This window comes from Lepidochelys kempii, chromosome 17 (genome assembly GCF_965140285.1).
Source record: "Lepidochelys kempii isolate rLepKem1 chromosome 17, rLepKem1.hap1, whole genome shotgun sequence".
Taxonomy (NCBI): domain Eukaryota; kingdom Metazoa; phylum Chordata; order Testudines; family Cheloniidae; genus Lepidochelys; species Lepidochelys kempii.
In genome coordinates this window covers 15940787-15954200 of record NC_136396.1, presented here as the reverse complement: position 1 = coordinate 15954200, position 13414 = coordinate 15940787, and the positions used below count along the sequence as shown (strand labels likewise).

The following is a 13414-nucleotide window of genomic DNA, read 5'->3' as shown; positions in this document are numbered from 1 at the left end:
CACTCAGCTACCCCTACCTAAACCGTTAAGTTGGACCCCTCACACTATACTAGACTTTGCAATCACACCAAACAGAATATAGCCTAAATCAATATAAGGTGGCTCCACTGTGGATTTGACCCTTTGCTCATTCCTGAATAGCCCACTTTTAAATAGAAAAAAGAAAAGGAGTACTTGTGGCACCTTAGAGACTAACCAATTTATTTGAGCATGAGCTTTCGTGAGCTACAGCTCACTTCATCAGATGTTTACCGTGGAAACTGCAGCAGACTTTATATACACACAGAAATCATGAAACAATACCTCCTTTTGTTTGGGAGGAGGTATTGTTTCATGATTTCTGTGTGTATATAAAGTCTGCTGCAGTTTCCACGGTAAACATCTGATGAAGTGAGCTGTAGCTCACGAAAGCTCATGCTCAAATAAATTGGTTAGTCTCTAAGGTGCCACAAGTACTCCTTTTCTTTTTGCGAATACAGACTAACACGGCTGTTCCTCTGAAACCTTTTAAATAGAAAGGAACTCTGTGCAATGTTATTTTGTTTTTGCCAGAGAGACCAGAATAGTTTTTTTTATTTATGGTGTGGTTTCTCAGGTAAATATGTATTTAGGCTTGCGTAAATGTCGTTTTAAAAACAGGTTAAGTGTGCACTAGGGAGCAGCGATAGTTTGTTACTGACTTGGTTAAATTCATACCTTGCTTCCCATCTTATTTACCCAGAGTAAATGCTCCAATTTTACAACCCCGGATCACGGCATTTAATCTGTGCATGCTGTAATCCCTCTGGATTACACACACACACACATTCTGGGATTCGTGCTGCATCACCCGAGATATACTTCGCCTGGAATCCCTCCTTTCCAGTTTGCACATGAAGCTAAAACTCTGAGATAAATGGAGACATGCAGTTTATCTCATCTCAGAATTCAGCCCTGTGTCCACAAGATGTTGCACATGTTTGCGAGAAAAACATGACAACAGGTTAAAGGAATTTGAGAAATATTTTATTGAAATAAAAATAATTCACTTATTAGGACTCTGGATTTTTACTATGTACATGGAGGGAAAAATAGTCCCCTGTTTTAGTTTAAATATTGAAACACAGGACTGAGCATCTAGTGCAGATTATGGGAGCACTGAGTATGTCTCAACGCACACTAAGAGGGCAAAAAGGTTTTGTTTTGCTTTTTTAAAAAAATCATTCAACTTGCCCTTTAAAGTATTAACAAGCTTTCCCATTACCCCATGACCAAAACTTGCTTCTAGAGGGAGCAGAAAGGATTTTGAAATTCACATCTGCTGAAATTTGTCATCAAAATGTTGATAAAAAAGCAAGGGAGAGAAATTGCCATTTTTTCCCCTCAATTGGTCTTCAACCAGTTCCACAACTCATTCAGCTAAGTATTTACATGGTTCCCTGTCTCTGAACGCTGAACAGATCCATTCTTTGGTCCTGATATTGCATTTAAAACACGCAGCTAAGACTACCCTCAGCGCCAGGGAAGGCATGGCAGCAGTCTGCCTGCATGCTGTAAATTGCACAATCCAGGCCCTAGAAATGTGGAAGTCCATATTCACCCCCATGAGGAATGTAATTTTTTTTTTTTGGACAAAAATTCTCTGTGGAAATTTTTCATTTTGGTCAAAACATTTTGGTTTCAACAGTGGGGGATAAAAAAAAGGAGGGGGGGGGAGAGAAGAGAACTGAAACCACCAAATTTGCTTTTTGCTCAATTTTGTCAAAAAACAACAACCACCCCCCCCCCCGCCCCCCCAAAACATTCTGTTCAACAGAATGAACATTTTAGATGGGTATGCTTTCTGCCCAGGCCAACAACTGACAGTAGTGTGACTGCTACGTGTATTCATTTACTTGTTCGAAGGGCAGACCAGACTTCACTGAAGAGGTGGCTGGAAAGGAGCCACACGTGGCTATGTCGGATTCCTTAAGAACAGAAATTAATAGATGCTGTCTCTCATATGTTCTATTTCTCAGCACTCATGTTATCAGGAAGTAATTTTATTCCGTTCACCTAATCACATTAAGAATACTGATCTCTGCAGCTATTTAAGAAGCACTTAGGCCTGGGATTCCGCAAGCTGTCCCATGTGGGCAGACAGCTGGGCTGATGTAGAGTCCAAGAGAAGTGAATGGAGCTCTGCATTGGAGCAGGGGTCTGTCTACACGAGCAGCTGGGGATGCTGGGGCTTTACAGCGCCTTCCCCTGATGGATCTCAAAAGTACTTCAGAGACATTTAAGTGAACCCTCATAACCCCACTGTGGGGGTAGGGAAATTATCCCCATCTTCCCAAAGGGAAAAAAATGGAGGCATAGAGAATTTACAGGAGACGTCCAAGGTTACAGAGCAAGACAGTAGCAGAGGTGGGAAACGGCCTAACAGTCCCATTGCCCAAACTTCCACTGTAACCACTTCGGCTCTGATCCTGCAACCTGATCTGTACCGGCAGACCTGCAACGATTTTAAAAGGCTGCCTCATAGGTATAGGCATCCACCGTGAGTGGAATCCTCATGAAACCATTTTATAGATCCAGCAGTAGGATCAAGGATTATTCAGCAAATGTGACTGTTTCCTTTTAAGCTTGTTTCCCAGTATCTGTGCTGCAGTCTCTCTGTACTTCACCGCCACTGGCAGTTTCCCTACAGTTTTAGCTGCATTTTCCTTGTGCCAGCGGAGGAGCTGGCATGTACTCTCTGGAATCACATAAGAACAGAGGCTACTTTTCAAATGGGCATTAAGGCCCTGATCCTGAAACTTGTTGCATGTGGGCGAACTCATGCACCTGCAGAGTTAATTGCCGGATACTTGGACTAAGTCTGCATGTTTCAATCAAAGCGTAAGCGCGCTATAAATCAATATTCACACATCAGCAACTCCATACAGATCTACAGAACAGATGGTTGGACTTACCAGGGAGGATGGGGAATTATTGCAGTGTGGATGCTCTTTAAATCGCTTTGCGTATACCTCAGCTTAAGTTACATATCAAGTTACAGAGACGTGCTGCTCTTTTCTCCCTCCCTCCCCTTCCAAAGTGTCCTGATGATTTAACCAAAAAGTAAAAATTCAAAATATTTTAAGAGAATAGTTCTCCAAATTCATCTCATCCCCCAAAATCCCCAAACATGCCAAGTACAACCTAACTGAAGATCTCTTCTGCTACAGATTTTTATCAGCCGCGAGAATGAAGTTTTAAGACAGGTTTCACTGCTCTGAGAGATCTTTCGGGTGGGGATCTGTGCGTTAACACATCTGTGTACTGTATAAATAAATATTATTTATAAAGGTGAGAATTATAAAAAAGAGTATCTGGAATCTAAGGCTATAATCGCAAACAAATTGATAGAAAGTTCATACAGTATGTGAGGAAGGGGGAGTTGATTATATGCACTTATGCTCATAATGTGTTTAAAAATTCAAATGCACTCTGCAGAAGAAATTGAAGATCCCACAGGAAATATGAATCTACAAGAAGAGCTACAACCCTAAGAGCTAAACACAAAATTATGTTCAGATTTTCAATTAGCCTCCCTTCTTGCTCCTGCCTGCAACCACCTGCCAAAAAGAATAAGAGGCGAACTTGCTAATGCTGGGCCCAAGTCATGCCATTTTGATCCACAATTGGATCAGGTGCGAAAACGCCGCGCACATGCAGCGGAGGGGAACAAAAAGGTCCGATGCTCTGGTCCACACCCACTTACAGTGAACACCCATTAACGTTCATGTTCCCATAAAATAAACGTTGTGAAAGTTGCCAAAGGGATCCTGTTAGACCTTAAAATAAATAATGGACTGCACAAGCTAAGCCACTGCAAAATAAAATAACCCAACCAACCAACCAGCCACCACACCGCCCGCTGCATCCGAGTGTAGCGTTCCATTGGTAATTGTCACATTTACATGCAGTTCATGCGTTTGTGTGCCACAGGGAGCCTACACAAACACCACTGTGGCAGCAAAGTCATAGGCCTGTGAACTGTCAAGAACTAGTGCCAGACAACTCTGCCTCAAGCTCACATTGCCCCTCCTTCCCCAAGTATTAATTTTCATTCATTGCTTTTTTACTTTACTGACCTCAGTGTGATACTGCACCCCATATTCTTCCTAGAGATATGACGATATGAGTACATCATAATTATGCTATATTTTATGCAAGATAGGTCACGTGAGATCATTGAAAAGGATAGGATAGTTGGATTCAGTAAATCCTATTTGTATGTATTTTGTACCCGAAGTTAGGAAGATTGACTGTGTATCTGTATTACAGATGTGTTTACACATGGGGAACGCCCACTAGGCAAAAGGCTCTCAGTCTAAATGGCTGGCTGGGAAGGGCCCATTCAAGTTAATCAACCATTAGGGAGAAAAACAGGCCTTAGAAAAAGCTTATTTCACACCTGTGGAGCTTTCCTGAGGACGCTGCAGACAAGCTCCGAGTAATGGCTGCTACATGGACATGTGACCAAGTCACCTAGTGCTGGACTCCATCTTGGGATGTCAGTATTTTTCCACTGATTGGTGTGGGAACCACGGTTTGGAACAAAGGGTTCCTGCCATATGCAAAAGCTATATAAGGCAGGGGACTGACATCATTGTGGGTCTTCACTGACTCCCAACCCAAGGAGACTCCTGGAAGCACCTCAGGAACAAAGAATGAATGGGGGTGAAGTGCTGGACTGAGGCTAAAGGGATTTTTAGCCTGTGAAAGAAACATCGGGGGATTCCAAGCTGTAAGCAAGTGCAGCTTGCCCCTTAAGAATCTGCAGCCTGCTTTTATCATCACCTACGGTGAGGATCTGCTATTCATATCCCATCTCTTTAGTATATTAAGCTTAGTTTGCGTTTTTGTTTATTTGCTAGGTAATCTACTTTGATCGGTTTGCTATCCCTTATAATCACTTAAAATCTATCCTTTGTAGTTAATAAACTGGTTTTTGCTTTGTTTAAAACCAGTGTGTGGGAGTCATAAGTTGGGGCAGAAATCTGTTGTGTTTTCCTCTCCACATTGAGGGAAGGGGCGAATTTCACAAGCTTACACAGTTCAGTTCCCTGTGCAGCGCAAGAGGGTGTACATTGTGGCTTTACACTCCAAAAGGGGTGTGTGCCTGAGTAGCTGGGAAGTTCCCTTGCTGGAAAGTTCCCATGCAGGGCTGGTCACAGCGACTGCATGTAACTGCAGCTGGGTGTGTCCCTACCTGTTTGTGGGCTGGGCAGCTTGTCACAGCCATACAGTGTAAAGGGAGCCCAGGCGGGTGGGTTGGGGTCTCAGTGGTACCCCAGTTCCAGATGGCACCCCGGAGGGAACCCATCACACACAGTACCAGTCAAGCCCAATTACTGAACTAAACTATTCTGACTTCTGCATCTGTACTCTCTTATCCCCACACATTTTTACTGCCAACAATCGGAGCTTAAACAAGCTCTGTATTCCCTACTTTAATGTAGAGGTGTAGCAGCCTGGTGCCTCCAAGGAGACCAGGTTGAGGAACTGGTCCCCCTACCAGAGATGGAAGGTAAATACCTACTTACCTTCAGATGCTTGGGTAGGACAAGTTTCTCTTGGCTCTACAGAGCAGAACCACCTATAGGGTGCAGGGGTTCTGCAGAGCAACAGTGAGAGAAGAGAACAAGGCAATGGGGAGAGAGAGAATCCCTCAGGGAGTCTATGGGCTTGCTGAAAGTGCAAAGGATCAGCAAGTGTGAAACCTGCAAGGATCCCACAGATCCTGTTAAGAGTCTGGGACACTGAGAGCCCAGGGAGAGAATGCAACACTCAGACAGTGTTCATCATAATGTGGCAGGATGGCGGGTAATGCACATGCAACACCTCGCAGGCTGGCTGAAAACCTAAGGGCAGTCATGAGGGTGGAGGACTCGTTCACACATTTGGGACCAGCAGTTACAGCATCTGAGCCCTGAATTGCCCTGTCCACTGCACTGAAAATGCATCTCTGAGGCCAAGTTTGAGGGCTCTCACAAACAGGGATTTCCCAAAAGCTACCACAGTAAAGTGAAAGTGGTATTGACCTTCCACAGTCCAAGGTGTGTTGTCATATTTATCCATTCGAGCACTAGCCATCACAGCAGAAATACAGTTATTACATTTCTTAGTGCTAAAGAATCTGAACTTAACGGCGATAGCCATTTCATGTGCAATAAGGGCAAAGGGAAGGACTCTGAGGGGAGCCTTTCCCTTCCTCATCAACCTGGTTTTTAAACACAACTTTAGTTCCTCCCAGAAGAGTTTCAAACAGAGGTCTGCACCATCAGCTCCATCCATTCACTACCTAACATAATGATCAAGCACCTAAGAAGCCACATTCCCTCATTTTCCAATGCAGGTAGCCTTGGCAGAATTAGATTATTTATTTTAATAATTTTGATGGATAATAGAGATGTTTAATGTTTAGTTTCTTTATTTTTATCTATTGAATTTGTCACGGTTCCATAAAATTATGTTTTTTAAGCATTTTCATATCAATTTAAAGGTTCATAGTTGCAGGAAATTGGGTGGGGGGGGCGGAATCGAACAGTAATTATTTATGACAGCAGACATTGGGATTCAAAAAGTTAAAGCTTTACAACAATTAAAACACAAACTGTCAACATCATGTGTCAATCTATACCGAGTAAACAGCTTTAAATCAAACTCTAAGTAAGTTCTCAAGCAGCGTTCTCCCAATTTTGCCCCTCTGTCAGTTTAGATTATCATTGATGGAAATATTTTTTTAGTTGGTTTGCATGTATGAAATCGACATTTACCAACAAAAATCTAATCCTTCCAATCCCAAATAAAGGAAGCAACTCGACTTTGCTCACACAGAGTCTGAGATATGAAACATAAGCCCTTTGTGTTCAGATAGCACATAAGGCACCCTGAACAAGGTTACTGCCTCAGCTATGTGATGAAACCTTCATTCTCCACTACTCACAGACCATGATGATAATCGTTTCTGGTCTCGGCGTCATTTCGCCTGCTCCTTTTCCTGTGGGATCCTTGGTCTTCCCACTTGATTTCCCCTAAACCATATTAGCACACAGTACCCACACCATGGCCTCCAGCGATCACTGCCAATGACTGGATGGAACACTCTTCTGTGAAAGCAGTGGGCCAGATTCAGATTAATGATCTCAATGGAGGTTACACCAGGGATAAATTTGGCCCAGCATGCCTTGTGGTTGGACCAGTGTTTGTACAGTGCCTCCGGTATAAGAATATTCTGGTCCATGGCTAGGGCTTCTAAGTACTACGATAATACAAATAATAATAATGACAATAATATTATTGGCTCTTTCATTGACTCAATCTGTGACCCTGAACATGTCACCCCTCTTGTTTTGCCAGCCACAAAATGCAGTGTTGCCAACTCTAGCTATTCTATTGTGATATTTGGTGATCTTCCTAAAAACCTCTGCTCCTGGAGTCAGGTGATTATGTAGAAATCTGAATTTTCTTCTTATTTTCTTTTATATTAAGTCTCTAGCCCTCAGGGTTGCAGAGACAAGCCTGAAATTGTGAACCGAATGCACCCTTGAAAACTCAGAAACAAAAAGGCAAATAAAAAGAACCCCAAATTTACTATTTTTAAAATAACCTCATGATTTCTCAGGGCCTGACTCATTGTTTTTGAACATTTAGGGTTGGCAACCCTGAAAACAGTATGCCCTCCCCTTAGGGTTGCCCACCCTCCAGGATTGTCCTGGAGTCTCCAGAAATTAAAGATTAATCTTGAATTAAAGATTATGTCCTGTGAAGAAACCTACAGAATACGTCCAACCAAAATTGCCAACCCTACCTCACCTACCTCAAACAGGCATTCTGTGGCTTAACCAACATTTGTGAAGTATTTTGGTGTCCTAGGATGAATATAACAACTACTACTATACAGAGCCTGTTGGGATGCTGTTTCTAAAATAAGCACTTGCCAATGAGAGGTCCCCTTTCCACAACACTCCTTTGAGCTCCAGGCTCAACAGCCAAGGTACTACAGGCTGCAGTCAGCCCTCTAAGGACTCTTTATACTTATGTTGCACCACAATAAGAAAAGGAAAAAAAAACACACACACACACACACACCCCTCAGGATCCTTCCATGTATCAACGACACTTCCTGTTATACAAGCACACGGCATCATATTCTTTTCCCATGGCCTAGCAAATCTCTGTCTGCTTGAGCAACCACCATTCATACATGTCCATATTGTATCATGCGGATTGTTTTCTGCTAATCCCAGCCCGGTTCTGCCTAGAAGAACAAACCAGCTATTGTAACCTGCAAGCTCACATGAAAGCAAAAGATGGTTAAACATTAAACCACGATAGAGTTTTCCATCCAGCTCCCTACCCGCAGTCCTGCTGTGAAATGCTGTCTCGAATACAACCTACAATTTACACTATACAGACCCACCTGTGAGGTCACCACCACTTGTTAAACACAACCAGTTTCAGCTGAACTAACCCCTTCCTGGGAATTTGGGGACGGCCATATAGTCTTCAAAAACAGCTCCTTGAGCCGAGAGCTTTAATAAAAGATCGTCAGCAAGATGAGTCAAACAAGAAGCCTTGTGTGTGCTCATAAATTGCTCCTGGACCAGATCTGTACCCATTCCATAAATCGAGATATTTAAGGGACACTGCTGAGATAAGCAGGCTTTTCAAATTCTACTGATTATTGTTATTTTGTATTATTGTAGCATGTAGGAGGTCCAGTCATGGATCAGGACACCATTGTGCTAGGCGCTGTACAAACTCAGAACAAAGATTGTTCCTGTGTTTTCTCTTCATTGTTAAAAAACCTTTTAACTATGTTTAACTCGAACAATCCCATTTGCCATTCACTGTTTTGTGGGGATGGTTAAAAATTTTTTAAAGGAATGGTTTTCGGTCAGAAAAGGCAGTTTTGTGAAAACTAAACACTTTATGGGAACACAATAATTTCAGTGACATTTTTGAAGGAAAAGTGCTGAAATGAATCACTTTGACTTCTGATTTCAATAGGGTGAAACATTTTCTTTTGATAAAAGATAAAAATGCTACGTTTTGACTGATTTAATTTCATTCTGACAATTTCATATTGTGTACATTATATTTAATATTGCATACACATTTTAATTATATTGTATTGTTTCAACACTATTGAAACAAATTGATTCAATGTTTTTGAATCATCAATGGAATTATCTTTTCATCGGTTTGTGTATGTAAGCTGAAACCAACATTTACCGATAAAAGTCTAATCCTTCTGTGCCTAGTTGTACAGGAGGAAGAGAACAAGATGGTACTTGGAGAGTGGCCAGGAAGTAGGCAATTCCTGGGCCATAGGGGGTAGAAAAATTTAGGATGTGTACTAAAATATTAACAACAACATTAGGGGACTTTTTACTTTATATAAAACTAAGTTAATAGTCACCTTATCAAAGCCAGAACAACAATCCTAGCACATCAAATGGGGTTCCTTTAGGGCTTACAAGGGAAAGAAGATGCTCATTCAGTCCCAGAACTTTGGGTGGACAAGAGCACCATGCTGGGATATGCTACAGGGTCTGGGAATTACCAGTGTGGCAATATCCCCTACCCATGACGTCATGTTTTCAACCCCTCTCTTCCCATCCCACCCCTGCCAAAAAAAACCCAGAAATTGCCAAACAGCAAAAGACAAATTGATCTGCAAGTGTATTTAACTGTATACCGTCCGGCTCTCAACAAAGCAAACTTACTTCCAAGATTCAGACAGAGAGGCTGCCAGTGCTCTTTGAGCCATCATACCCTCAGACTGCTGGGAACTCTGCCTGCTGCAAAGGACAGTACAACATTTTCTCAGGGTGGGAGTGTGGGGTGGGGGTCAGGTGGAGGGGAGGAAGCTGTCTGTGCCCCTGAGAGACAGCAGCTCAAAATTATTACCCTTGTGCCTCCTGCCTTACACACAGTGATCACCTCTCTAAAGCACAACTCGTGGGTTAAGGCTACCACTCTCTACCAATTGTGACAACAGGACAGAGAACAAAACTGTCTCGATTGTGGCTCTTCCAGAGGCTGTACCGTGGCATTACGACCAGCGTTTCTTTGAGAAAGTGACACGTGGGGCTCCTACTATGTCACCTTTACTCAATTTTCATAATACGTTTGCTAAGTTTACAAACAAACTGGGGATTTCCTTTAGCTGCCGGTACTGAAAGCTCAACCGGGACTCGCGCAGGGTATGCCTACACTGCAGTCTGAGGTGACCGCTGCAGGTGTAGACGTATCTGAGCTATCTTTGATCTAGCCAGTTCGAGTGACGGCAGCAGTGACGCTGAAGTACCACAGGCTGTATAAGCCTCCCCCGTATCCTGGGTATGCACTTGAGAAACTAGCTCATATTGCCGCGTAGGCTGCTAGCTTTGCTGCTGTTGTTACCTGACCGAGTGAGATCAAAGCTACTTGGCGACAGGTGTTGGCAGTCACACCTCTGACTGCAGTGTAGACGTACTGAGTCATGCTAGGTTCTTGCTGGTTTGTGCACCACCAGTAATAACGAAAAAAGAAGGACCTGTGGCACCTTAGAGACTAACAAATTTATTTGAGCGTAAGCTTTCGAAAGCTTACGCTCAAATAAATTTGTTAGTCTCTAAGGTGCCACAGGTCCTCCTGTTCTTTTTGCAAAAGAAATTTAGTTAACGATGCTGTAGATGATACATGAGCCTGAACAGAATTCAACTCCCTCCTGTACCAAACAGGAGTGAAATCTCACTTTTAAGTCAGCAGTTAGCAAAGGGCAGGATAAGACGATGCTAATTTTATAGTCATTTTCTGCACGTTATCAAATCTTGTTAATTCTGCTCTACTGGCTTATGACAGACTTGAGAAAGTAGCTTAATTTTATTTTATGAGGCCGAAATTTCAGTGGAGGTCAAAGAGGGAGCCAAAGTCTGGACCGGTGCCGTGCCGCGCCGCACCGCTGTGTGTTGATCGCGGCTTTGCCTGAGTTGCTGCCGAGGCATGGGGTTTTCATTTCCCTTTAGCATCTGTGTCTGAGCTGGCTTGTTTAAAGTCCTTAGCTCTCGTGGTACCAGTGGTGCCAGATGGTCCCACTGAATCGGTGTCTAGAACGGCCAGTGCGGTTGGTGCCAAGGCTGTTTGCCAATTTCCATATTGGGGACATGGTTACTTGCTTTTGGGGCACTTTTTTAGCAGGGTGACCAGAAGCCTGGGTGCTGGAGGAGGGACCCTTGTCAGAAGCCGTGGTTGGAGAGGCTTATCCAAGTGGGGTCTGGGCTTCAGGATCAGATGCCAGTCTGAGAGACTTCTCCATGAGAAGGAGTTGTAGTTGTAAGTCTCCAGCCTTCCTTGATCGAGCAGTTAACTTGTGGCAATGAGGACATTTCTGTGTTATATGTGTTTCACCTAGGCAGCGAACACACTGAGTGTGTCCGTCCAAAACCAGTATGGAGAGCCCACAGGTGAGGCAACATTTAAAGCCTGGGGAACCAGGCATGACGGTCAGGAAATGCTTTTGGCCCCAGAGGGGCTGACTATTCTAAAGGGTCAACAGAAACTTAATTTCTAACTAGGAGAATAATAATTAAAAAAAAAATTAAATGAGGTGATGGGGACAAAGAAAAAACTAACCAATTAACTATCCTAACTAAATAATGGTAGTAAATAGCCTAAAAAGAACTAAATAGCAAGGCATCGGTAAGTCTCCGACTCGAAGCCAAAGGTGGTAGAGAAGGAACTGAGGGGGATTTGGTCACACAGCGCCAATTAACCACCTGAAGAGGCACGAGATGGGGACCACGCATGCATTACCCAGCCGGGCACTGCTACCAAAAATCTCCGATTACGAGCACAGGGGCAAATGAACACCTAAAGTGGAGCACTCACAGGACAGCTCTCGAAGAACCACCACAAGATTGTTGTTCCATTCAACTTACATCTGTGTTTACAGAAAGGGTGGGAAATTAAACAATTATTTCCAATTAAAATAGAAATTTAGTTCTTATTATTCTCCCCCGCCCCATTTACGGACAACAATGGGATTGGGTGATCACTGAGCCAACAGAAAATAAATAAATAAATAAATAGCAGCGTTTATCCCAGCATACAAAGTAATTGAGCGGGGTCCGTGCAATGCTGACCTCACCATCTGGACATGTGGTCATCCCAAAGCAGAGGCATTTCCAGCATTATCCTCTATAATCAGGTAAAATTGTATTCTGATGAGATGAGCCAACAATCCCCTGTTCCAAAGACCCAACTGATGACTGCAATCAATCACTCCCCTTTACTGATGCCAGTCCTCACAGAAATAACAGTAATACAGAAATGAGTACTCACCGCTTCACAAACATTAACTAGTCAACCCTCACAACTCCTCTGCAAAGCAGAGGTGTTTCATTATCCTATTTCCACAACTAGGGGAGCCTAAACAGAGTCTAAAAGGTTGATCCTGCACACCACTGAAATTGTGGCCCACCGTACAATAGCCCGATTTCAGAGGGGAGTCCAGATTTCACAGTCCGTGACGTGTTTTTCACAGCCATGAATTTGGAAGGGCCCTACTTATGAAGCATCAGTGACAGTGCTAGGATTCGAACTTAATAGAGTTCCTAGTTCTCAAACCTGTGCTCACTAGACAATGCTGCCAGAGGGCATCATGACTCCAGCAAGATCAGTGCCTGCTACCAGTCAGCAAAATTTCTACACCTCCCCCACTGGATTCTGCTATGCTCTTCCCACAGACAACAGATCTTTGATCTCACAAACATAGCTAAAACAATCAGCACAGGACATTGTGCCCTTGAAAATCTCAACTCAAGAATCTTCCATAAAAAACGTGGCCCACATGTCCAAGTGCCCTGCAATGGAAACTATGAAGCAGTTCTAGATTCAGCTCACACTTCAGTATCACGTGCCAGTGTGATCAGTCTCATAGTTTTTATGCTAAGCATCTCTCCGCAGGAATTTCATTTCTGCTGCCCCGACTATGGACTAAAAAAAGTAGTCAAGGAAAGAGATCATCTTGGAGAGAGTGAGTGAGTGAGTTTTGGCTCCACAGATCCCTATATTTTAAGGTTGGAAGGGACATTATGATCATCTCCTGCACGAACAAAGAACTCCCTGAAATTCTTGCACCAAACCCATAACTTCTATTTGAGCTACAGCATCCATCCTGCCCACTATACAATTATTTGCATTACAGTAGTGCGTTTACTCTGGACCCCATTGTACAAGCACAGAACAAAAAAAGTCCCTGCCTCAAAGATCTTACAATCCAAATGAAGCATTTTATAAGCACTATACTTGCTAGCTGTCTCACATGAGCTGTAGAATCCCAGGAACAGCAGCTGATCTCTTTACCCAGATCAACATAAGCAGCATTTCTTTCTCTGAAGCATCACAGTCTTTGGGT

General features: G+C 43.1%; 1 protein-coding gene across 2 annotated transcripts in view; it reads right to left on the bottom strand.

Moving 5' to 3' along the window:
* The window catches only part of CASTOR2 (cytosolic arginine sensor for mTORC1 subunit 2), a 172378-nt gene that overhangs the window by 137988 nt on the left and 20976 nt on the right, over positions 1-13414 (bottom strand). The window contains exon 1 of one of the 2 annotated variants that reach the window (XM_073315844.2): positions 9741-10561. The exons of the other annotated variant lie outside the window; for it this stretch is intronic. Coding sequence (XP_073171945.1) covers positions 9741-9787 — 47 coding nt within the window. The 5' untranslated portion in view covers positions 9788-10561. Of the gene's footprint in view, positions 1-9740; positions 10562-13414 lie in introns of those variants that run through there. 2 annotated transcript variants of the gene reach the window in all.